Source organism: Narcine bancroftii, chromosome 1, assembly GCF_036971445.1.
Source record: "Narcine bancroftii isolate sNarBan1 chromosome 1, sNarBan1.hap1, whole genome shotgun sequence".
Taxonomy (NCBI): domain Eukaryota; kingdom Metazoa; phylum Chordata; class Chondrichthyes; order Torpediniformes; family Narcinidae; genus Narcine; species Narcine bancroftii.
In genome coordinates this window covers 344498220-344524308 of record NC_091469.1, presented here as the reverse complement: position 1 = coordinate 344524308, position 26089 = coordinate 344498220, and the positions used below count along the sequence as shown (strand labels likewise).

The 26089-nt window shown below is 39.1% G+C and overlaps 1 protein-coding gene across 1 annotated transcript in view; it reads left to right on the top strand.

Moving 5' to 3' along the window:
• Nucleotides 1–26089, top strand: part of LOC138749252 (cadherin-18-like) — an 800124-nt gene that overhangs the window by 498687 nt on the left and 275348 nt on the right. Inside the window, exon 3 of the mRNA XM_069910408.1 lies at nucleotides 25105–25577. Within this exon, the coding sequence (XP_069766509.1) occupies nucleotides 25293–25577 (285 nt within the window). The 5' untranslated portion in view covers nucleotides 25105–25292. The remainder of the gene's footprint in view (nucleotides 1–25104; nucleotides 25578–26089) is intronic.

Sequence of the window (26089 nt, the reverse complement as noted above, 5' to 3'; positions counted from 1 at the left end):
TATGACCTCATCCACAGTCATCAAGGCCCTGAGCAGTATCTTCACTCTGTTTGGGTACCCCGACTATATTCTCAGTGACTGGGGGGCCTTGTTCATGAGTGAGGAGCTGCATCAGTACTTACTGACCAGAGGCATAGCCACCAACAGGACCACCAGTTATAACCCCAGAGGTAATGGCCAGGTGAAAAGGGAGAACAGCACCATCTGGAAGGTGGTGCTCCTGGCCCTCAGGTCCAAATATTTACCAGTGTCCCACTGACAGGACATTTTGCAAGAAGCCCTCCATGCTATCCGGTCATTACCCTGCACCGCAACTAACACCACCCGCATGAACACCTCTTTGCTTTCCCTAGGAGGTCAGCGAATAGTTCTTCCATCCCTCCCTGGCTAACATCCCCAGGGCTGGTCCTCCTTCGGAAGCACGTCAGAGGCCATAAGATGGATCCACTGGTTAAAGCGGTACACCTCACTCATGCCAACCTCCCAGTATGCATTTGTGATGTACCTGGATGGCCACGAGGACGCAGTGCCCTTACGAGACCTGGCAAGGGCCGGAGATCCTAAGACAGCCTTGTCGTCTGCTGACCACGCAACGGACCCGATGGTGCCATACCCAAGCACAGCTCTGGAGTCCGAGCTGCCAATCCTGCAGCCGGATGTTCAGGCTCCTCCCGCTCCTACAGCTGCGGAGGACTCACCAGTGATTCAGGAGTCCACCGCCAACACCCCAACCCCCACAGTTCCAGCAGCAGACACCCCCCCCCCGTCAGCTCCCTCTTCAGAGGAGCACCGAACTGAAACGCCGGTTCTCTGGCGGTCCGGCAGACAGAGAAGGCCCCCTGTGCAGCTCAACCTCCAGCTGGAGGTGGGGGGCAGGTGCCCACTTCCTCTGCCAGTTTGTTGATTGTTGATTGTTAAAGTTACTGTTTTTCACTGTGGTAGTTTCCCCCAGGTTTTGTAGTTACCGGTGGGTTCTTTTTAAAAAAGGTGGGGGGTGAATGTGGTGATATGACTGTTTGTACTGGCTGGCCCATTCTCCGGGGTCTCCCTACCTTAGCTCCTCCCTTGATCTTTCCCATGTGACTGCTGACAATGAAGATTGAGTCCCTTCTCCTTCCCATTCATTTTCCTAGCCTAGACCCCGGCCAGCAGTCTCTTGCTCAATAAAGCCTATTGTTCCCCTCTGTGTAATTATTGGGCTACCAATAGCGCCCAACAAGAAGGTAGTTTATTATAACAGGAATATTAAGGACAATTTTCTCAGGAAAAATGTTAATAATGATAAGGAATGGAAACATATTAAAGTTCAGGTTTATTGGCACATTTACAGAGGAACAGTGAGAAAGGTAATTTTGCAAGAAGTCGAGCTAGTCAAACCATAAATACTACAACATTGAAACACAGTGTGAAGAGCAGAATTACAGAATGAGATCAGTTAATACAAAGAAAAGGCAACATTATTTCACAAATATGAGGTTCATTCATGAGTCTGACATTAAGGGCACTTTACTTTTCCCAGGTACTTGGTATAATGAATGCTGGGTCCTTATACATTTTCTGTAACCTTTGAGTATTTCAACAATTTATAGTGCAGTAATAGAAGGCATCGTCTCCTACTCTACGTAAACTTCATAGATCACATTTGTGTACATTGCCTTCAGGACAGACCTTATGCACAATACCTTATCCAGAACCACCTCTGCAGATTAGTCAATTAGCTTATTCTCTGGTGTTTCCAACCCTGTAAGTTTGCTTCAAGCTCACAGTAGTTTATCTTCCTTTCATTTGACCTCCAATCATTCTCCTGCATGAACAATAATCTCTGCCAATTTTTTTTGTTCATTAACTTTTTGCCCTTTTCTTAACTCCAGTTCAAGTAAATCTCTCAATACAGCTGCAGTTCAATTAATTCCTCCCGCCAACTTTATTAACTCATTTCTGTGTCTTCAGAATACATATTTTCTTGCCATTTCCTAAGGTACTGTAAGGCTTAGATTCATTGAAATAAATCAAGGTTAGAATATAGAAGCAGGATATTTAGCCTAATCAGATATCACATTGTTTATCTTCCAACCTTATCAAATAGGTCTAACCACATTTTACTGACCTGGTGCATATTTTCCTGCTCTTTCCTTTATCCACTTGTTTTTCTTAATGTTGAATTCTGCCATGGGTATGTATGTTCCATTCACCAAGTCTGGATGTGACTTCCTCATTCTCTGTTCAGGATGTTTTCTTGAATTTTTGTATGCTCACTCCATAAGACCCAGCATAGTTCAAGTTGAATGCTTTTCTCTTGAGTTCTGTTGTGGTCTAAATATAATCTCTCTCTCTCTCCTTTGATATATCTCTTTATATTATATTAGATATTAATGCTCTGAAATACAATTTTCTTAGTTCTAGACCTTCTACAAAAATAGACTGATTATGAATCAGTGTTATACATAATGAAGAGAAGTGCACATGCAGGGAATCTGAAGTGAAAACAGAAAATGCTGGAAAAACTTCATAGGTCAGTCAGCATCTGTAGAATCGCAGCATATTGGTTTTAGCTGCTTGTTGCATTGGAAGCTTTTTTTTTAATTAATTCACATTGAAGAGCATCTGTTTTGGCTTATTTTTGGAACAGTGTTTTACTGTCATAATCTACTGAGATCATTATCTGAAGAGGGTGCGCAAAATCATTGAGGACCCCTTAACATCCTGCACATTGCATTTTTCAGGAGTATTTAGAACCAGCATGACCTGGCTGACAAACACGCTCTTCCCTTGGGCAGTGAAAATGCTGGGTGACACACAAAAGTCTGCAGACACTGATGGTAGTAAAAAAAACACACTGAAATGCTGGAGGAACTCAGCTAGTCTTTTCAGCAACTCTAGGAGACAAAGATATATTGTCAATGTTTTGGGCCTGAGCCCTTCTTCAAGGAAAAAGCAAAAACAGAAATAAGCAGTGAGAATGGTAAATGACCAAATGAATTGCTCACACTAACCATTTGAGTCTCGCTTGTTCATAAAACAATATTTATTTATTTATTTGTATCTGTGAATACTTGTCCCACATATGTATTGTTTGTCTGCGTGCGTGTGTGTGGGGGGTGGGGGGTGGTGGGGGTTACATCTGGTTGTGTGTCTGTGGACCAGAGAACACTGTGCCATCGGATTATACTTGTACAATCAAATGACTTTAAACTCAACTTGTGTTACATTATTTTGCACCTTACACCTTTAACTCTCTTTTTTCACCATGTGAACATCCTTCTTGGATGCTTTGGTTGTCTGCTTGGGTCTTTTTCATGCCTCAGAATTTAACAAAATATAATCTAGTATTTTCAGCAAATGTTTCTCTTTCCATCTCAGCACCTGCCATTCATCCAATCCTCAAAAATTAATCCAGAAACTTTTCCTTATCTGCACATTGATCCTAACTAATTTCACGTGAATCAAGTGGCAGCTGCTGCATGAGCAGAGGTCATTCCCAAGTTTACCATGCATCACCTCTCTTAACCTTTGTTTGCTTCTTATGTTGCCATTGTTATTACCATCCCACACACAAGGTAAAGATGTATGCCGCCCATCCAAAGGCAGTGCAATTAAAGGGTGCAAATACATATTGGACACAACAATGAAATTGCAAAAGAAAATTCATTGATCTTTGGAATATTAATCTTTGATTGGAGATTTAAAATTGTTTTACATTTTCACTAATTACATCTAATTGTGAGGGGTACAAAGGAAATAAGGCAAAAACCTCAAATTTGATTCACATATAGATTTATACAACATGGCTAGCTATTTATTCATTTAATGATGTTAGTTCAGTCTGGTGATTGTAGTGATTGGGAGTTGGTGATCCTCTTGACCACTAGAAGGCATTAGAGCTGGATGAGTTACACAAAATGGATGTGCTCGTGAGTTGATAATAAAATACAAGTAATACAAAAGAACCCAAGTTTCTTTATCACAATAGGAGAAATATATTGTAACAAGGGTGGGTAGCATTGGGTATCAGCAGGAGCCATGGAAAGTGTGAAGCTATCTAATGCTGTGAATTAGACTGGGAATGTTGATGCTGAGTGATAGTTGTTCAAACAATGATTTATGCTGTATCTGCAAGCCATTGGACTCGATAGCAAACCAGATGCACAAAAGATGGCAGAACTACTTAGTGTGGCAGGACCTCAAGCACTAGAGGTTTTCAACATGGTTGTTTTTTCCAAGGTAGATGACCAGGACAAGAAATTATCGAGATGCTTGATTGACACTGCTCACCAAAGGAAAATGAAATGTTCGAGAGGTATAAGTTCCATACATGCATGCAGCTACATGAAGAGAGCATTGATATTCTATTAATGGACTTGAAATTGAAAGCAAGAACATGCAATTTTGGATCATTATAAGATTCAATGATCATGAGACGTTTGTTATGAGAGATAGAGTTTATCTGAGCTGGAGCTGTGAAGAAATGCCCCACCAGTGAATTACCTCTGCAGCATGCGATAAAGTTCGGTGAAAGTGCAAGGGCCAGTGAAAACTAAGGGACATCCATGATCACAGTGTCTGGATGCACACATAAACAAAATGAGATACAGGAAACAACAAAAAGCTGGAGATAAATTCAGTTGTAAACGACGTGGCACTCAATATGCACCAAAACAATGCCCAGCCTATAGAAAAGTCTGAAACAAGTGCAAAGAACAGAATCAAAATCAGAATCAGGATTTATAGTCATGAAAGGTAGTGAAATTTTGATTTTTGCAGCACCATTAGAGAGTACAAACATACATATTATAACCTTCTTATGACATTAGTATAAAAAAAATAATAATAATGCACACAAAGTAGGGCAGTGTCTTTGGTTCATTGATTATTCAGGAATCTGATGACAGCAGGGAAGAACCTGTCCTTGCGCTGCTAAGTGCTCATCTTAGGCTCCTGTACCTTTCCCCAGAGTGAAGAAGACGTGGCCTGGATGGTAGGGGTCTTTGAGGATAGAGGCTGCTTTTTTCAGACACCACCTCGTGAAGATGTCCACAATGGAGTGAAGTCTGGTGCCTGTGATGTCGTAGGCTGAGTTAACAACCCTCTGGAATTTATTCTTGTCTTGAGAGAAGTGCCTCCATACCACACAGTGATATAACCAGTCAGAATGCTCTCCATGGTACATGTGTAGAAGTTTACAAAAGTCTTTGATTACATAGCAAATCTCCTCAGACATCTCAAAAGTATAGCCGCTTTCTTTGTGATTGCATCAACATGGAGGCTCCAGAACAGATCTTTGGAGATGTTAACACCTAGGAATTTGAGGTTCTTGGCCCTTTCCACTACTGAGCCCTCAATGAGGACTGTGTCATGTTCCCCTGACCTCCTCCTGAAATCCACAAGTATCTCCTTGGTTTTGCTGATGTGGAGCGCGAGGTTGTTGTCATTATACCATACAACAGGCTGATTCTTTTTCCTTCCTCATTACCATTTGTGATTCTGCTGCCAACTGTGGTGTCATCGGCAAACTTGTAGATAGCATTGGATTTGTGCCTGGTCACACAGTTGTACTCGATGGGAGAGCTGTAGGCTAAGCATGCTGTATAATCGCTATGCAAAGCAATGGTTTTCCAAAGGGAAACAAAACAGAAGTGAAAGTGTGCACACTATAGAAGAAACTGCCCTCAGTGATACACTCTTCATGCGCATGGTAGCACAGGAAGGTTTCAAACCAACAGCTAAGCATAAACAATGTTGAGCAGGACAAGTGGATGGTATCATTGCATGTACATGAAGCAAATGTTCCCTTCCAGCTGGACACAGGGGCAAAGCCCAATTTGATCTGTGAGTGTAAGTAACATCAGGGCAATTAAAATAAAGCCATACATCCATCCAAATTCTCTTCAGCTCAAGGCCTACAATGGACAGCACATTACACAAAAGGCACATGTAGTTTGAAGGTGAAAGTTAAAGACAAGGAGCACCATCTCATTTTTGTAGTGGTCATCAGTGGACATTACTCATTGCTTGGTGACAAAGCATGTGAAAACTTGGGCCTAGTCAAGAGGGTGTACCACATTTACAGTTCAATGCACCGAACAGTGTAGAGGAAATACTGGATCAATTTCCAGACATCTTCAAGGGGTTTAGTTTTCTACCATCACCTATAAGATACAATTAAAAAGAGGACGCACAGCCAGTAGTGAATGCTCCAAGGCAGGTTCCAGCACCATTAAAAGACAAGCTCAAGCAGGAATTTAACTGAATGCCATCTCTATGGGTCAAAGAGAAAGTGGAGGAGCCCACAGAATGGGTGAATTCAATACTGTGTGTCAAAAAAAAATGGTGACCTATACTTGTGCATGAACCCAAAAGAACTGAATACCAATATAAAGAGGGAGCATTATCAGATTCCAACCAGGGACGAAATTACAAGTGAGATGGCTGGTGCAAAGATTTTCACTAAATGGATGCATCCCAGGGGTTCTGGCAATTAAAACTGCATGTAGATAGCATAAAATACTGAACGTTCAATATACTGTTTGGCCGATACCTCAGTTTGAGGATGCCTTTTGGAATTTCCTAGCTCCTAAAGTGTTCCACAGGACAATGGAGCACATCATAGAAGGCATAAGGGAGTTGTTACATGGCACATGTGAATTCAAGTGGACATCCAACCACGTGGAAGAATAAAGATGACTGAAGGCCATGCTGACTACAGAAACAGTGCTTTTGACATTCTTTGACCTATCCAAAAGTACAAAAATATCTACGGATGTTTTCAAAGATGGAATAGGTGCCGTACTACTTCAGGTTGTGGGAGAAGATTGGAGGCCAGTTGCACACACATTAAGGATGATGACAACATCTGAATATCAAAATGTGCAGATAGAGAAAGAGTGTCTAGGTCTTGTCTTTGGATTTGTCTTTGGAGAATGCTACTACTTTTCAGTCGCTCCCCCTCACCCTGCAGCAGTGCCCTTTTCTATCATTAGAAATCCCAATTCACTGCAGAAACGTTGTCTCTTTATCCAGTAATTACCTGAGTTATTCAGATTTGAGACCTCTTAGATTAACCCTTGATCCTGAATTAGGCAGCAAGAGGAAAATAAAAAAGAGAAGTGAACATTCTGTCCGTGTATCCTCATAAATGGTTTGCAGACTATTATTCAAACTTGAAAGTAATTGATGTTTGAGAATTGTAATTCTTTCTTCTGCTTTATCTAGTGTGACGTCTTCCAGTTATCATGTGATGGCAATTTCATGAAAGAATAAAACACAGGTTTAAATGGCCAGAAATGGCTTTTACTGTATGGTGAATGTGACTGTGTTGGAGGTTTGGATTTGGAGCTCGGGTTGCCAATGGTTTGGACTGTACTCTGTGTGGCTGCGGAGGCTGCAGAAGCACTAAAGGTGAATCTACAGACACTTGGTGACTCTGGGGGGCTTCCCTTTAGTTTCTCTTTCTCTGATTGTAAGAGATGCTTCAGGTAATTTCTGCCAATTGCGAATCTGTCTGCCTATCAGGCAATTTCATGTAGTGTGACACTGTTTTATATCAATAAATTGAATTTTGAAGTGCATTTATATACATTTTGGTTTAACCATATAGAAATTACAGCAATTTTTATGCATAGTCCCCTCATTTCAGGGCACCATGATATTTGGGACATAACAATGGTATGTACGCTAAAGTAGACATGTTTAGTACTTTGTTGCATATTCCTTGCATGCAATGACTGCTTGGAGTCTCTGATTTATAGACATCACCAAGTGCTGAATACCTTCTCTGGTGATGCTCTGCTAGGCCTTTACAGCAGCCATCTTCAGCTCCTGCTTGTTTTGGGGGCTTGTCCCCTTAGGTTTTCTCTTCAGACAATGGAAGACATGAACAATTGGATTTAGATCAGGTGACAGTGTAGGCCATTTGATAATTTTACAGTTTTTTGCTTTGAAAAACTTTTTTGTTGCTTTAGCAGAATGATTGGAATCATTGTCTTGGTGTAAGATGAAGCACTGTCAAATGAGTTTGGAGGCATTTGCTCGAACTTGAGCAGATAAGATGTTTCTATACACCTCTTCTTTAATACTGCTGTTAGTAATTACATCATCAATGAAGATAAGTGAGCCAGTACCTGTGGCAGCCACACATGCCCAGGCCATAACACTCCCACCACCATGTTTCACAGATGAGGTGGAATGCTTTGGATCTTGGGCAGTTCCTTTACATCTCCACACTTTGCTCTTGCCATTACTGGATACAGGTTAATCTTGGTCTCATTTGTCCACAACACCTTTTTTCAGAATTCTGCAGACTCTTTTAAATACTTCTTGGCAAATTAAAATCTAGCCATCCTGTTTCTGTGGCTAACTGGTGGTTTTTATCTTGCAGTGTAGCCTCTGTCTTTCTGTTCATGATGTTTTCCAAGGACAGTTGTCATTGACACATCCACACCTACCTCTTGAAGAGTGTTTCTGATCTGTTGGACCGTGTTTGGGGATTTTTATTCATTATGATGTGAACTCTTCTGTCATCACCAATGGAAGTCTTCCTTGATCTACCAGTCCCTGTGTGATTACTAAATGTTTTTTTTTTCTTGTTATGATGTGCCAAACTGTTGATTTTGGTAATCCTAAGGTTTGGGTGATGTCTCATATTATATATATTAGAAGCAAGTCTAGCTCTCTTGTACCAGCCCCAATGAAGCAAGTAAACATACCTGAGTACTCACAAACACCTGTGAGGCCAAATGTTCCAAACATTATGGTGCCTTGTGTGACAGAGTATATAAATATGTTTTGGGGAGAAAAAATTGGGAAAGGTTTGTTAGAGTAGGTTACATACAAACACTTTAAAACAGATTTTATTTAAAATACTGGAGCTCTGCCCATTGCTAGACATATCGACTCCACAGGCATTTGAAGAGTGCTTGAGACTTCGCTAATAAATTATTGTTTTCAAAAGGCAATAGATGAAAGTTCTTACTGGAGCTGCAGATTGTCTGGAAGAAAGCTTATTGTTCTAGGAGGGTCATGTGGTTTTGCAAGCAGAGAGAGTCACAGAGATCACTTGTACAGTGTTACAGCCAGCAAGAGCAGCTGCGACTGGAACAGGACAAGCTGGCAAGCTTTTCGAAAGCCTTTTGGAGATGGCCTGGTTAAAGCCCTTGTGGTTCATGCAAGAGGAGAGGACTGGCTCTCTAATGTTTCACTTGAAATAAGGGAAGCAAAAAGGAACTCTGTGGAGACCTGAAAGAAAGAGGTTATCATCTGGAGAACCCTGACGGGGCAAGTTTTGTCATCAAGACACTGAGGTGACTGATGGAAGTACATCAGTTGTGGATCTCCTGGAACAGCAAATCTCTCTCTGAAAACTGGCAAGAACCCTCCTGAGCAGTAAGCATTTACTTTTCAAGCACCAAAGCCCGGTGAAGTTTATAAATGTTAATTTCTGAGCACAGTATAAGAATTGCCTGCAAACAGTGAACTTGGAGGAATGAGAAGTGAGACTGGACTGTGAACCAAAGAATTTTTCTGAACTTACACACACATTACATACATGTGCGCTTAGAAGTAGAAGGGGGTTAAGTAAGTTAATAGTGATAAGTTAAAGTGTGATTCTGCTTTCATGTTTAAAGATAATTAAAAGCAACTTTAGTTTAAGTAACCATTTGTCTTGGTGAATATCTATTGCTGCTGGGTTTTGGGGTCCTCTGGTCTCGTAACACTTGAAATGGAGGAACTATGTATGTAAATCTCTGGCCTACATGGTCAAATTATAATGTATACAAATAACCTTTAATAAAATCTAGGATGTGCACTTTAATCACATATGAATTGTTTGATTACAAATTTGAAAATGTGGAGCACAGGAGAAAATAAAGGAAAAAATGTTTTTGTCTCAAACATTATGGAGCAGACATAGCAATGAGTTTCAGGGAAGACGATTTAAGAGATGAGGAGGAACTGCTTCTCCCAGAGAGCAGTGAATCTGTGGTATTCTTTTCCCACAGAAGCAGAAGAGATTGCTTCATTAAATATATTTTAGACACAGTTATTTAGATTTTTGCTTGTTGATGATCCTTGGATGAATTACTGAAAAAAAAACTGAATTTCAAGCATGAATACTTCACTAATAGCTATTAAACTGTTCCTGGGTTATAAATACCTGACTGTGGATACCACACATACGATTAAGCTCCGGTAATATTATTAACTCAAAGTCCAATGTACATAAATATATTTGTTCCTTCGAATAATAGAACTAATTTCCTCTCTCTGTCTCCACATTTAGTCATTGTTCTTGCATAACAGTTTTATGTACTTTTGAAGCCAGTCATGACATTCAGTAGAGATATGGTTACTAAATTGAGAGATTTTTATAAATATTTTCTGACTAACACACAAAATCAACTTCAGCATGTTTGTAAAAATGGAAATTGTTTGTGGTTCTGGGATGGCCAGTATTAATCATAATAAAAAATAGAGCAATGTCATAGAAACTAAAATATTTATGGCTGCCTGTTTATTAATCTCTGGCTAATAATGACTAAATAAAATTGGATACCCTCCAAAATCAGTTTAATGGAAAATAAGTTTCATCAACATCCCAATAGCTGTTGCACGTGGCCAGTGTTTCGAATTAAAATGAGTTCAAGGCAGACAGGAATATGCTTTACACAAATGCTTCAGTCCTTGATGAGGGGAAAAAAAATAAACAGCATCAAAGTGGCACGGTTAGCATAGCTGATGGTACAACGCCATTACAGTGCCAGCAACCTGATCACGCACCCCACACTGTCCAAAGGGAATTTGTACATTCTCCCTTTGTCTGTATGGGGTTTCTTCAGGTGCTCCAGGGAGTTGTAGGTGAATTGGGTGTAATTGGGTGGCACAGGCTCGTGGGAAGCAGGGTCCTATTAATATGCAGTATGTCTAATTATTTTTTTGATTACTTTTTAAAGATGCAAGCAGTCTGCCATTCCAGGTAATGATAATATAAATACAAGGGAAAGAAGTACATAAACCAATCTTGTGGGGTCATAGTGTACAGAATGCATTTCAAAAGTAAACTTGGATTACTCCAAATCTGACTTTGCAGCCTCTACCATCTGAAAGTCTGATTGGGTGTTATCGGTAGCCCAATAATTGCACAGACAGAAGACTGAGGGCAACTATAGGCTTTATTGAGCAAGAGACTGCTGGCCCAGGTCTAGGCTAGGAAAATGAATGGGAAAGAGAGGGGACTCGACCTTTATGGCCAGGGGTCACCTGGGAAGGATCAAGAGAGGAGCTAAGGTAGGGAGACCCTGGAGGGCGGGCCAGCCAGTACAAACAGTCATATCACTACAGCCTCACTCCTGGTCTATTAGGTGGCAAAACCATGAACAAAAGCCGACATGGATAGAGGAAATGTTTGGAGATTTTGTTTGGGAGTTGTGAGGAACTGGATTCAGCTCCCACATCAATTTGCCCAGGACAGTATTGTAAATGTGTTCGTGTCGAGTCATAATTGCCTGTTCCTGTTTACTCAGCTACTCATCCCAGTGGTCCAAAAAATGCACGAAAATTGAGAACAAGCCTCCCATCCAAATTCAGTATTATTTATGTTTCTGGTCCCTCATCTTAACCAGTCTATTCTCGCCAACATACGAGTTTCCTGTTCTGTAGCCTTCGACTAAATTGCCTGCAAGATTAAAACTCTACTGCTGAAAATATCAGCCAAATTTCTCACTCAGTAGTACAATATGACTCCCAAGTCCCACAAGGATGCACTCACTATTGTACGTTTGTACATTTCACAATTGAAAGGTTATCATAGCGTGCTGGAGCTCAGAATATCAGGGAGAATAATCCAGATTTTTATATTGTCCCTTGTCAGAGGAAACTAATTACTGAACAAGAGCTAACCTGCTCAGGTCCTCTCATCCCCTGAAATCTATCCATCTCCACATTATTTATCAAAACATTCATAGAAACTTTGAAATAAATAGAAGTAGGAGCAGGACATTTAGCCCATTGACATTGCTCTCCTTTTTAATATAAACATATTCCCTCTCTCTCTCTCTCTCTTTATCTCTCTCTCTCTCTCTCTCTCTCTCTCTCTCTCTCTCTCTCTGTCTCACTCTCTCAGACCCCTATGAACATTTGCATATAGTAATCATTTTAATAAGATTAACTGACTTGGCCTACACTGTCACATGATGTAGAGAATACTCCTAAGTAAAAGGTTGTCAAGTGCTTTAGAGTACATTTTGCATATTTAAATGAGATATCCTCAATCTTATCAACTATTATGTACAGGTTAAACGTAACCAGTCTCTCCTCCATTTGGATGAAGCTTATTCGCTAGCAGGTATATCTTTTCTTGGGCAAGAGTCTAAAACAGCACATGATACACTAGATATGCTCTCACTGAGGACTTCTTAAAATGAAGGTCAAGGTATAATTTGCCTTCTACAAGTAAAGTTTATTGTCACCTGATTGCACAAGTACAACATGGCAAAACTATGTTCTCTGGTCTTCGGTGCAAACCATGCAGACATATAACCCAACATAGCACACATACAGACAAATTATGTATTTTCGGGACAAGTATTCATCTATACAAAAAAATGCACGAATAAATATTGTTTAATGATTATGAGAGTCTTGAATAGTTGGTGTGAGCAGTTCCTTTGGTCATTCAGCATTCTCATTGCCAATGGGAAGAAACTGTTTCTCAGCCTGGTAGTGCTAGCTCTGATACTTCTGCATCTCTTTCTTTATGGGAGAAGCTGAAAGAGGCTGCAGGTAGGGTGGAATGGATCCTCAAAGATTTTGCACACCATCATCAGACAATTATTCCGGTAGATCATTTCGATGGGGGGAGGGCAGGGAATCTCCAGTGATCTTCTCTCCCATTCTTGTGATCCTGTGGATTGATGTCCAATCCATTTCTCTCCAATAACTGTGCTACACTCTCAGTAGAGCTCCTATAGAAGGTTGACATAATGGTGGCTGGTAGCTTTGCCTCCTTCAGTCTTCTCAGCAAGTACAGTTGCTGTTGAACCTTTCTAATAAATTAGAGATGTTGAATGTCTATGATCGACCACGAGTAAATTGAATTCCAAGGAACTTGGAGCTCTCCTCTCTCCCTGCTTGATGTGTAGTGGAGGGTGCTCATTCCTGATCCTCCTGAAGTCCCCGATCATCTCATTCGTTTTGTCCATGATAAGACTCAGGTTGTTACTCTTGCATCATTTCACAAGTTTTTCCATCTTTTCTCTGCAGTGCGACTCAACATTGTTGTTGATGAGTCCAATTACTATTGTATCATCTGCAAACTTGATGACACTGTTGGAGCTGGATCTGGCAATGTAATCATGGGTCAATAGCATGTACAGGAGTAGGCTGAGCACACAGCCATGAGGTTTTGCCTGTGCTCAGTGTGATGGTGCTCGATCTTCTGCTACCAACATAGACTTTCCATTTGTAAATCCAGAATCCAGTTACAGTTACAGCGAGGACAGCTTGTCCACCAGCCTCTGGGGAGTGATCGTATTAAATGCTGAGCTAATCAGTGAGCAGCAGCCTGGCATATGAGCTGTCGTTCGGTAGATGGGTCAGACAGAGTGAAAGGACAAGGCTATAGCATCATCTTCTACAGGTGAATTGAAATGGATCCAGTATCTTTGGGAGATGTGTTTTGATGCATTGGTATACTGATGTTCAACACATTTCACAATTATGAGAGTCAGTGCCATGGGTGGTTGTCATTGAAGCCTGTTATTTGTTGCACGCTTCCATCCACCTTCCTCCCACCACATTCCCTGCCTTGGGTAAACTTATACCCCTCATTTTGTTTGTTTTAGATTGGTCACAGTGTTTGAGCTACCGAAAGAAAATAGACACACACATCGAGAGCAGTTCAGTTTATACAAATGTTGATTACAAATTCAAAAGGTGATTTCACACTACAATATGCAAGCCCTTCCCAACTATACTTATCAACGCTTGGACTGGTCCTAACTGCCGAAGCGAGGCAACGACTGCACACTTGTAGTTGGTTGTCAGGGCGCCGGTAGCAGCTTCTCCACCTCCCCTGACCAGGACGTTGGCTGGACTCCAGAAGTTCTTCTTCTTGCTGAGAGATGTTGCCACCTCTCGGAGAGTCTCTCTCTTCAGCAGCGGGACCATGGCTTATATTACCCAAAAACTGCTTACCTAAGCACCTATTCCCAGCATAGCAAGAAAGATAAGCAAGCAAGCTAGCATGCTAGGCTATTAACGAATAACATAATTTTCAGCTTATCATTTTTAATACAATGGTTTATTTTGCATCAAGGCTAGGCCTCTGACAGTCTGTGACCAAAACAAGCAGGAAGATTAAATGTTCTTGGTACACAGATGTCCTTTTGTCAGATAACAGCATCTCTGGCCCCTTGGTGGAATTTAGCTTATGTCTGCTGATTCTAAAACACAAGCAGGTTCTCAGCCTTGCAGAACCCAGAGCTGCAAGTTTAAAAAAACAGGTTAGAATCTTCCATTACACTCCCCCACTCTGGAATCCAATTCCCACTCTATCTTCCTTCTTAAACTAATTTTGTTGAGTTTAATGCATAAGCATAATAGAGAATTGAAAATTGCATAATAATTTATTTGTATACAAGTAAGCACACACAAAATAAAGTCAATGGAAAAAAAGTAGATAAAACTACAACAGTAATTGCTTATAATACCTTAAAAACATTTAATTGAAATTATCTATGCAACCATGTTAAACCTGTTTTTTTTTAAATAACTTGTATAAAATAAAGGAGAAAAAAAACTAAAATCTAAAACTAAATTTAATCTATCCTTCCCTCTAATCAAGATCACCTTTTAAATTAATTTTTAAAAATCAGCAATGTGGAACCACTGGTGACCCCCAGAGAACAGGCAATGAACAACTAGAACTTACAATAATTTAATTCTTCCAATTATTTAAAAAAATTCTAAGAATTTGAATTTCATAAATTGAATCTTTCTTTTGTTAATATTATTTTTCTCTAAACTTAAATAGGACATTACATCATATAACCACTATGTATAAGTACGGGATGAATCATCTTTCCATTTCAATAAAATTGCTTGTCTGGCTATCAACGTGGTAAAAGCTAAAAAAAAAATTCCTGAGATGTCAATATAAATTTATCTGAATCGTGAGAAAAACAAAACAAAGAAATTAATGGGTAAGGTTCCAAATTAATCCTAAGAATTGTTGATATATTTTCCAAACTTTTCTTTTTCCAAATTAATGCATAATCTGTTTATGAGAAATAGGTTGAGAGTTTGGGTTCAATTTAGGAAATTCTTCAGAATTAACGGGTTTTCACTGGCTAATCCTATTATAGATAACCATCTCTTTTAACTGTCTTTGTTGGATACAGGTTTCAAGGAATAGCATAGAATAGGTATACAAAGTTTTAATGATTTCTTTATTTGAATTATTTTTGCCTCTTTCAAACAATTATCAGCCAAATTTAATTATCAATAGACACCTTTTTAGATATTTACAAATTAGACATTTTGTTCAGTTGAAGATTTTGGATTTTCCATGAATTTCCAACACTAATATTATTGATCTGCTTTTTTTAATCTATGGTTTTATTTTCATGATGGATTGACATCATGTATTTATAATAATTAATTGGATTTAAATTCAGTTCCTATGGCTGGGATGAAGAGTCAATGGGAATGAAATTTGAACTTAACATTTTTGGATGAAGATTGGTTCTCTACTCTCAGCTTGATTAATGACTCTTCATTCTGTGCAAGTCCTTCCTTATTACAATTTAAGGTGGTACACAGAACTTGTATGACCAAACTTAAATTATCTTGGTTTTTATGCAGATATTGATCCATTATGTGAGAAATGTAACATTTTTGAAACTTCTCTGAACCATATGTTTTGGGAATACCCAAATTTAGAGAGATTCTGGAATGACACACTACTTTTCAACTCGCCATGGCACACAGTTCCCTCGATCCCATACAACTCATTTCCCAACCTCTAATTTAAGTGACAAGGTTTCTGTTTCCTGTGTTCCCCGTGAACATATAATGTTCTGTAACATAATTCTAAATAATATATTGCTCTAAAGGTGTTATAGCTGAAGCATTGTAGTGGGGATGAGCACCCACTACTACACAAATTCTCTTCAAGGCATGTGTCTCAAACAGCCTCTGGCAACCAAGTCCAAATCCTGGCCTTTATGTGTGGCATAGTTATGCCCAGTGGAGCTGTCCTCACTGACAGGAGAAGGGGCAAAAGCGGGCCACTGGCGGCTTGAAACCAGTTGCTCCAGCCAGATGGGACTCATTAACCATCGATGATAACTCAGCTAGGAGAGGGAATACACTGATTTCAAAGCTCTGCTGCCTTGTGGCTATACCCACTCATGGGAAAGGCTTTGGGAGAAAGCCCTAATGAAAAACCATTCATTTGAACATCATTAGCATGGGAGGGCGGGGGGGGGGGGGGGTGTTGCACTGTACAGGCAATAGACAGATCTCCATGTCAATTCTGCCCTGGCTTGCACTCCTGCTTTGCTTTAGGCGCAGTACCCATGGTCGACAGGGAGGTTAATATGATCACATCCTATGGAACAGAAAATTGCTGCTCCAGCGCGACCCTCATCCTGAGAATGCCATGTTATCAGTTTTACTGAATATTAGTGAACTCTGTCATGTAGGTGTCAATGTGTATTCAGAGCAAATCACAAGAGGGAGGCACAGTGGCACACTTCTTAGAACCGCTGCCTCATAGTGTCAGAGATCCAAAATCAATCCTGACCTCTGGTGTTGTCTGTGCCAAGTGTGTATGTTCTCCCTGTGAATTCATACCATTCCTACAGTGAAAGATTTCTTTCCATATCCCAAAGGCACACAGGCTTGTCGGTTAATTAGCTGCTGCAAAATTACCCTTGTGTCTGAATAATAAGCACAAACTGGGGGGGAGTTGCTGAGACTGCTCCCAGATGAATACATTAATGGGATTAATGTAGGATTAGGATAACTAAGTGGGTTGAAGAGCCTGTTTCCAAGATGTGACTCTCTGGTTCCTTGACTTTCTGCTGATGCCACATTAAATATCATGTTAAAGAATAAAGATTGGTTCATTGGATGTTGAGCTCAGCATTGATACTCCAAATCAAATCCCAGTGAACACAAACAAAATTAAAGTGCATTGGAGTTGGGGATATTTGTACTTTCGAGAGAGGTTAAAACATTTTCATGAATGCAGGAAGAATTGTGCAGCAGGCCAAAACCTACAGAGCAACACATGTGCCTGTATGCACACAAACATACTTCTTCAAGAAGAGGGAGGGGGGGGGGGGGGGGGAAGAAAAAGTCACTGTAAATGTGTGAAAAAGAAAAAGTGTATATCATGGCTATTGTGATTTATGGTGTGAAAAATAAAAAAAATTATAAAAAAAAGAAGTATTATACAAACTAAGTCAATGTAAAGACCACGTTTTGAAGCCTGATGATAATTAGATTGCAATATTTATTCTCAAATCAGTCCCAATCTCAAAGTCAAACATTTCAGTCTGATTTTTAAATAATACATTGATTTTACTTTGTTGTTGAAAAAAAATGCACAGCAGAGCAGAAAATCCGATGGCGCAGCATATTTACTGAGTAGCTGGGACATTTAGAACCATTGCATTGCACCAGCAGTGGCAGCAGAATTCAATTAAAGTGTGAAATTATTCGCAAAGGCATTTCTCACAATAATGAGCATTTCCAATGTACAATGGTTCAAAGTGTTCATTTTGAAATCCAGCCCAAGTATATATTATTAAATGGGCTATGTAGTATTCAATTCAGTTCAAGTCAATGGAATTAATTTTGGAGATTGAGTCAAATGTGTTGTTTTCATTACAAAATTAATTTAGTATGGATATGATTTTTTTTTTCATATGCCCACCAGTTCCCCCAAATCCTCCTGCCATCCATTACAGGCTGTGCCCAGGTTAAATATGAGTTCCGTTACCTTGGTCTGTCTTTAACCCTAATTTGTATTTAAGGCGGAACCAGTACATACGGTCCTTATTTAGCATCAGATAGTCAAATGTTTATCTTAGTTGCATGTGCGTGCGTGTGTGTGTGTGTGTGTGTGTGTGTGTGTGTGTGTGTGTGTGTGTGTGTGTGTGTGTGTGTGTGTGTGTGTGTGTGTGAGAGAGATATATATATAAAATACTTTCCAATACACTAAAACATCTTAAACATTATAATACAGTACATAATATTACAGGTAATAATACTTTCAATTGCATTTTAAGGTCAAGCGGCAGCCATTTTGTGGAGCCGAGCGATGGTGCACGCTGCTTATTCTACCCCTCCCACCCTCCCCCTCCACCGGGCTGCTTGTTCCCTCACCTGCCTGTTGCTTTGCCCATAGCCTGACAGTGGCGTCACAATGGTGCACGCTTCTGCTTCTTCTCTTCCCACCCTCCCTCGCCCAAGATTGGTGTGGTAGTTGGTTGCAGGCTGTCGGGGGGCAGGTGGTCCCAGGCAGTGGGACCAGTATGGAGACTGTTGATGACACAATATTAATACAAATTAACAATTTTAGAATTATGACAACCATGTTCAAACCAAAAGTTGATGGGATTTTACTTCTGGTCAGCTTGTCAGTTTGTAACTATGGGTTGTTCATAATTCAGCCATTTTTAACCCAGAGAATTCCTGTACACATGGACAATTTACAGTGACCAACCATCTTTGAGATGTGCAAAAGATCCAAAACAGCTGGAGGAAATACTCACTTAAAAAAATCAATCACTGACTCCAAGTTGAGTTCACTGAGACTCCAACCTTTAACCACAATATGGTTTCTTCTACAATGCGGAGACTAAATGCAGATTGGCCAACCACTTTGTGGAACATCTCCATTTAGTTTGCAAGCAAGGTCACAAGATTCAGTCACTGGCTATTTTAATTCCCTGTTTTACTTGCACTCTGTCCTTTTGGCCTTTGCCCTTGTATATGTTTCTGAGGAGGGTTTATGCAAGCTTTAGTAACTAGCCTTAAGTATTATTTCAGCTTTCCTGAAGTAACATCACATTACCTTGACCTTTATTCAGTGTAAATATTTTCTCAAGCTATTTTGTGTATTTTGCACTATTGACTATTTGTGGATTTATATGTTCTGTTCCTTTTTTAAGCGGGACTAAAACCATAGAACACTACAGTATAGAAACAGGCCCATTCTGCCCTTCTAGTCAGTGAAGAACCATTTTATTTTTCCTAGTCCCACTGACCAGCACCCAATCCATAGCCATCTCCCATCCATGCAACGGTCCAAATTTTTCTTAAATGTTTAAAATTGAGCCTGGATTCACTACCTCAGCTGGCAGCTTGTTCTATACTCCCACCACTCTCTGTATGAAGAATTTCTCCCTTTTGTTCCCCCTAAACTTTTCCCCTTCCACCCTCAACCCATGTCCTCTGGTTTGTATCTCACCTACCCTAAGTGGAAAAATGCCTTCTGTCCCCCTTATAATTTTAAATATCTCTATCAAATCTCCCTTCATTCTTCTACGCTCCAGATAAAACAGTCCTAATGTGTTTAATCTTTCCCTGTAACTCATTTCCTGAAGTCCAGGTAACATCCTAGTAAATCTTCTTTGCACTCTTTCAATCTTTTTGATATCTTTCCTGTAGTTAGGTGACCAAAACTACACACAATACTCCAAATTTGGCTTCATCAATATCTTAAACAACTTTACCATAATATCCAAACTTCTATAGTCAATACTTTGATTTATGAAGGCCAATATGCTAAAAGTTCTTTTTTGAAACCTTATCAACCTGTGACGCCGCTTTCGGGGAATTATGTATCTGTATTCCCAGATCACTCTATTTACTGCACTCGTCAGGGCCCTACCGTTCCCCGCATATATCCTTTCTTGATTTGTCCTTCCAAAACACAACACCTCACACTTTTCTGTATTAAATTCCATCTGCCATTTTTCTACTCTAGCCTCACTCAAGATCTGAGGGAATATCTTGTCAGGCCCTTGGGATTTATTTACCCTTATTTGCATTAAGGGAGTAATCACTTCCTCCTCTTTGATATGTTTATGTTCTATGACATCATTGCTTGTTTTTTTTGCTTCCCACATCTCTGTGCCTGTTGCCTGAGTGAATACTGATGAATAAAAAATGCATTTAAGATGTCCCCCATCTCTTTTGACTCCATACAAAGCCAACCACTCTGATCTTCAATGGGACCAATTTTGTCCCTTACAATCCTTTTGGTCTTAATATACCTGTATAAACCCTTAGGATTTTCTTTCACATTGTCGGCCAAAGCAACCTCATGTCTGCTTTTAGCCTTCCTGGTTTCTTTCTTGAAGTTTTTCTTGAATTTTTTATACTCCTCAAGTACCTCATTTGCTTCACAGTGCCTGTATCTGCTACACCTTCAAAATCAAATACCCAATATCCCTCAAAAACCAAGGTTCCCTATGTCTACTAACCTTTCCTTTAATCCTGACAGGAACATGCAAACTCTGTACCCTCAAATTTTCACCTTGTGTTCACTGCCACCCTCGCTCTGCATCTTAAAGCTTGTTTTCTCTAAATGTGGTTTCCAAACTTCATCAGTCTGTAATATTCTGTTTTGCTTTCTGAACAGACACTGTATGAACTACAATGAAACAAAATTATTACAATGCCCTGTTTGCAGACATTCCAATACAACCAAATAAAATGTTATCCAAGTTATCCAGTAGGCATTTGGTTGCTTGAGAAATTTAATATTTGAAGGGATTGGATCCAAAGAATACTATTATCATTGATAGATATGTCATGAAAACAATAAGCTATAGGATGTCTTATAAGTGCAACATACAAGTTTTTAGTGTTATTCAAGTTCCCATGAGCTGACCCAAAGAACTCTGATTTATCTCCCATATATGCTCCTTGGCCCATTGAGTTCCTGCAACAGAGTTTTGCTCCAAATTCCAGAATCGACACTCTCCTGTGTGCCCCCAAAGAACCCTTGAGACTGTTTGAGGGGTTTGAGAACAAATTGAAGTTTACATTAGATCATTTATTTTTGTTAAGTGGTAGGTTTGGGTTTTAAAAGTCAGGCCAACTCTAGCTGAGTAAGTATCTATAAAACTAAAGCAATAGATTAATCCTTCTCCCTCAGGGTATAGCGCAACCAATACACTTTTGGGTAAAATTGTGAATGCAAAGCAGGATTGAACCAGAATGAAAAAAAACAGTCCTTCTGAATGCAACAGCTGTGGGCCATTTCTGACTGCAATTCTGATACTTTTGATGCACATCTTTTATTAACAAATACATAAATAGCTGAATATAGTCTGCAGATTGAAATGATTTTAAATATTTTGTTTATATATTGCTCATGACGTCAAAAGGAAATATGAGAAATGCACTTTGAAAGCCTCCATTCTGAATTGATAATAAATTGTAATAATGGGCATTTCACTGTATTTTATATAGGGTCCAATATAAAGGACTTTGATCTAATGTTTGCATGAGGTTATCTTGCCCGAAAATAGTTGAACACCTAAGTGGAGCTAAATTATTTGTTATTTTATACCAGATTATTTGTCAATAAATAATCAACATAAAGTATTATCCATTAAAAATATAATCAAAATGCTTTAGAGCTAAGAAAGTATACAGGACCCGAGGTGATAATTGAAGGAAATTGAAAAAAGGCTGAACATTTGTCATGTGTTACCATCTGTGACAGATTTTCAAAGGATTTGAATTCAGAATCATCTACTTTGTTCCACAATATAATGTTTCTATTCTATATCAACATTTATTTACAATGCTCTCTAATAATCTTGTAGTAATTGAAAATGTTGATAAACTGATTGAAGATAATTACGAATGAAAATATTTCTGTCTTCCACAAAAAAATTACAGTGATATCAATCCTATCATTCTGTGTATCAAAGTCTTGTTATAATTATAAAAAGCAGATAATGATTCATAATTTATCCTGACTTCCACCTACCCTGAAAATAATAATCTACAATATTAACTGTTTAACATAAATAACTCAATTTGTATATTCTTCTGATTTAATATGAGGGTGAACTTATTAAAATGTGTTCATTTTCAACTGCTGATAGTCACCTGTTAATTATGATGATCTTGCAATTCACTGCACTCAAACAAGTTGGTCTTTGTTTTCTCTACTACCGATAACATCCCAGTACATAGCATATATTTAATTATAAGGATCTAATGTACCATCCATGGTATTTGAATTGTCATCAGTGTTAGCAGGGGTGAGATCCAACCAAAGACTTATACAGAAAACTGCAAATTGTGGTCAGGTGAAAAAAACACACATGCTGGAGAAACTCAGTTGGTCAAGCATTTGTGTGTTTTTTTTTCACTTAACCACGGTGTCAACAGAATCTTGTGTTTTACCCCAAATTATGGTCAGGTTATCATATTATTATGGCCCCACTGTGCATTCTGCACAGAATGCATAAACATTGAGATAGTAAATAAAGTTAGACTTTTGGGTCCTTTTCGAGGTACTATGGTAGCATAAAGAATAAAATCTTTTGTGGTAGAATTTCATTTTCCAATCTGTTGTGAACCAATGCTCTACAAGTTAAAGTTCACCTCAGTTTGACACTATTGCTTATTTAGTGCAGCAGATCGATTTCTACACAATTTTCCTGCCCAACTTCCAAAATGTTACTCAATTTGTCAATGTGAAATGTTTTCTACTTTCCACCTCTCTTTGCATGAGATTACCAGCTTAGTGGCAGTTTTGTTTTGACGCCCTAAATCTATTGGGAATTGAATTTAGCTGTCTAAACCCATTTCACATTGGTCCAAAATAGATAGCAGCTGGATGAAACTTAAATCCTCTCAGCCTGGATAAATTTGATCCCAGATTTCAGATCCCAGAAGTGAATAATCAACTTCTAACCCTTTCTGCCTAGTCCCCAGCCAAATCTTTTGAAACATTTGAGCTTTACAATTCAATTTCCAGGACAACACATGATTGGAAATATCATAGTGTTGCTCATGTGTAAATATTTTGTTCTATGACAGCAGCCTACTTGATCAACTTTATTTTAAATAAAATGTTTTAAAACTGAATGCTTGAATAAAAGAAACTTGCTTGTTGATCTTGCTGTATGTTTGGAGTGTTAAAACAAGGATAGTCGTGGCAGATATAGATTCAGCATGATTTAACAAGCTGAGCACACAGGTGCTCATAAATCTCAGAGTGGAGATTGGCTCAATTTTTAAAGTTCAGTGGCAATCTGAAATCAATGCTACAAACCAAAGTTTAGGAGATACTAGAAGTCTGGAATATATTTTAAAAATCTGGCATACTGTTTAGTGAAACGCCTTTACAGCTCCAGCAATTAATACTGGATTTGGGTTCAAATCCCACGCTGGCTCTAAGGAGTTTGTACCTTCTCCCCATGTCTGCATGGGTTTCCTCCCACCGTTCAAAATGTACTGTGGGTGTAGGTTAATGGGGTTTAAGTCGGACGACACAGACTTGTGGACTGTTATCATGTGGTATGTTTAAATTTAATTTAAAATATAGCAGATCAGCCAGATGGAAGTGGAACAATGTTAACATCCCAAGTGATTGACCTGTTGTTAAAAATGAAACAGGATAGAGAAGTGAAAAGAAAGGAGGGAGGACAAAGCAAATAAAATCTATCTTCTTTTGGGAATATGGAATATTGCAATAGTTTGTGCAATGAATTGTGCTTCAGAAATTCAGAGCCAAAGACATTGATAAAAATGCATTTCACACTATACCCCTCAAGTCATGGTTCGATTGGAAGGCAGGAGGCAGTAAATAGGAAAAAAAAACCCAGAGGAATGGGGAAATGCAGACAAACAGCTTGACACCAGTAGTAGAGAAAATGCTATGATTAAGAAAGTGATGATAGGACACCAAGAAATCAATAATGGAATACTAGTATAGGACAAGTCCATATAGATTTATAACTTCAAATGATGCATGACAATTTGTTTAGTGTTTGGAGGCTGTAATGAGCAAAACAGATGAAGAGAGTCAAATGGTAAGTGCACATTTATATTTTCAGAAGGGCATTGACAAGAGGTTAATACACAAATTTAGATGAGATGGGATTGGTGGGTAATATACTAGGAAGGACTAAGAATGTAGTAGTTTGCAAGAAAAAGTATGAACTCAATGGCTCAGAGTTCCAGATTCTGCAAACGCACCATTACTGGGACAGAAGCTATTCAGAATCTATCAATAATTTGGATAATAGGACCATAGAAATTAGAGGTACCATAGAAACATTACAGCACAGAAAACTGGCCCTTTGGCCCTTCTAGCCTCTGCTGAACTATTATTCTGCCTTGTCTCACTGACCTAAATCCAGTCCATATCCCTCTATACCCCTCCCGTCCATGTATATGTCCAAATTTTTCTTGAATGTTAAAAGTGAGCCTGCATCCAGCACTTTGCCTAACAGTTTGTTCCATACTCCCACCACTGTCTGTGATTTAAAATCCACCAAGTATTCCCCCTAAACTTCTCCTCGTTCTCCATTAACCCATATCCTCTAGTTTGTATCTCATCTAAACTTAGTGGAAAAAGCCAACTCATTTACCCCATCTACACCCATCATCATTTTATATACTTCTATAAAATCTCCCCTCATTATTTTGTGCTCCAGGGCATATAAAGTCCTAACCTGTTTAACCTTTCCCAGCAACTCAAGATTTCATGCATGTCTTTCAAAGCCCCTCTCCCTAGTCAGAAAGCTGATGGAGTTCATTGGTCCTCATCTTTTACCCCTCTAGACTACACATCCAACATCTCATCCTTCACTAGCTCAAGTGTACTCCATCATCAGTCACTTCCTCTCCTCTCCCTGGTTTCTGCAAAGACTGCTCTCTTCATACTTCCCTCGTTTATTCTTAAATTTTCAAACAACCCACCACTGTGTCTTGCAAGCTACGTTCTATTGTCTAAGAATATTGGTTGTGCGGATGCTTTTCAAATGCTTCTGTGAATGAGATAACAGATGAATTTACTTTTTTGATTACAATGTTTAATGATTGTTTCTGTTTATCTTTCCATAGGTCAAACGTGTTAAGTCACAAGAAGATTTATTAAGTTATCAAAGGTCGATCGACATCCTAATTAAAGGATTCTTTTTCCATGATGTGAATAAGTACCAATGTTTTCCCCAGTGGATGGTCAAACTACAGAAATGTTCAGATCTGCTCAAGTTGCCTTCTGATACTGGATTTAACTGTGCCAAAGTTGCATGTTAAAAAATAAATCTGACAAACAGCAAAAGAATTTCCACCAAACTAGACTTGGTCTCATCATGAAAATTTCACCCGTTCTTCCTTTCTGTCCGATGCTGCTCTGCCTTTGGATTTTTTGCTTTACCTCCACCCTCCAGACCTCCATTAAGGTGAAAAGGAATCAAAATAAGAACTTAGAAGGAGAGAAACAAGTGCATCATCGACCTAAGCGTGGTTGGGTCTGGAACCAATTCTTTGTTTTAGAAGAACACATAGGACCAGAAGCTCAATATGTGGGCAAGGTAAAGTACTCAACTCTGACTGTCAAATTGAGAAAACAATTATTCTTTTGAAATTATATCATCTGTGAAAATTAAGATCAAATTTCCATGAGATTCTTTTTCCTATGGGCAAGGCAGAATTACCACTTATTGGCTGTGCAAAAAAAATGACTCATCATACACATGTAAACAAATAAAGAAATGTAAACAAACTGTGCAATACAAAGATAGAAAAATGAATCAATAAAGTCCAAAAGTAAGAATTCTTAAATGAGTCCCTGATTATGTTCAAGGAGCAAATGAGCAGGCAGATTTTGGAATACAAGGTTGTTGTTATGGATTACTTCAACTTCCCTAATATTGACTGGCTGCAAGAGGGATGCATAGGGCTGAATTTGTCAGGTGTGTTCAGGAAGGATTCTTGACACAGTATGTGGACCGACTGATGAGAGGAGAGGCCATACTGGATCTAGTTCTGGCTAATGAACCTGGTCAGCTGGTGGACCTCTCATTGTGGGTGCATTTTGGTAAGA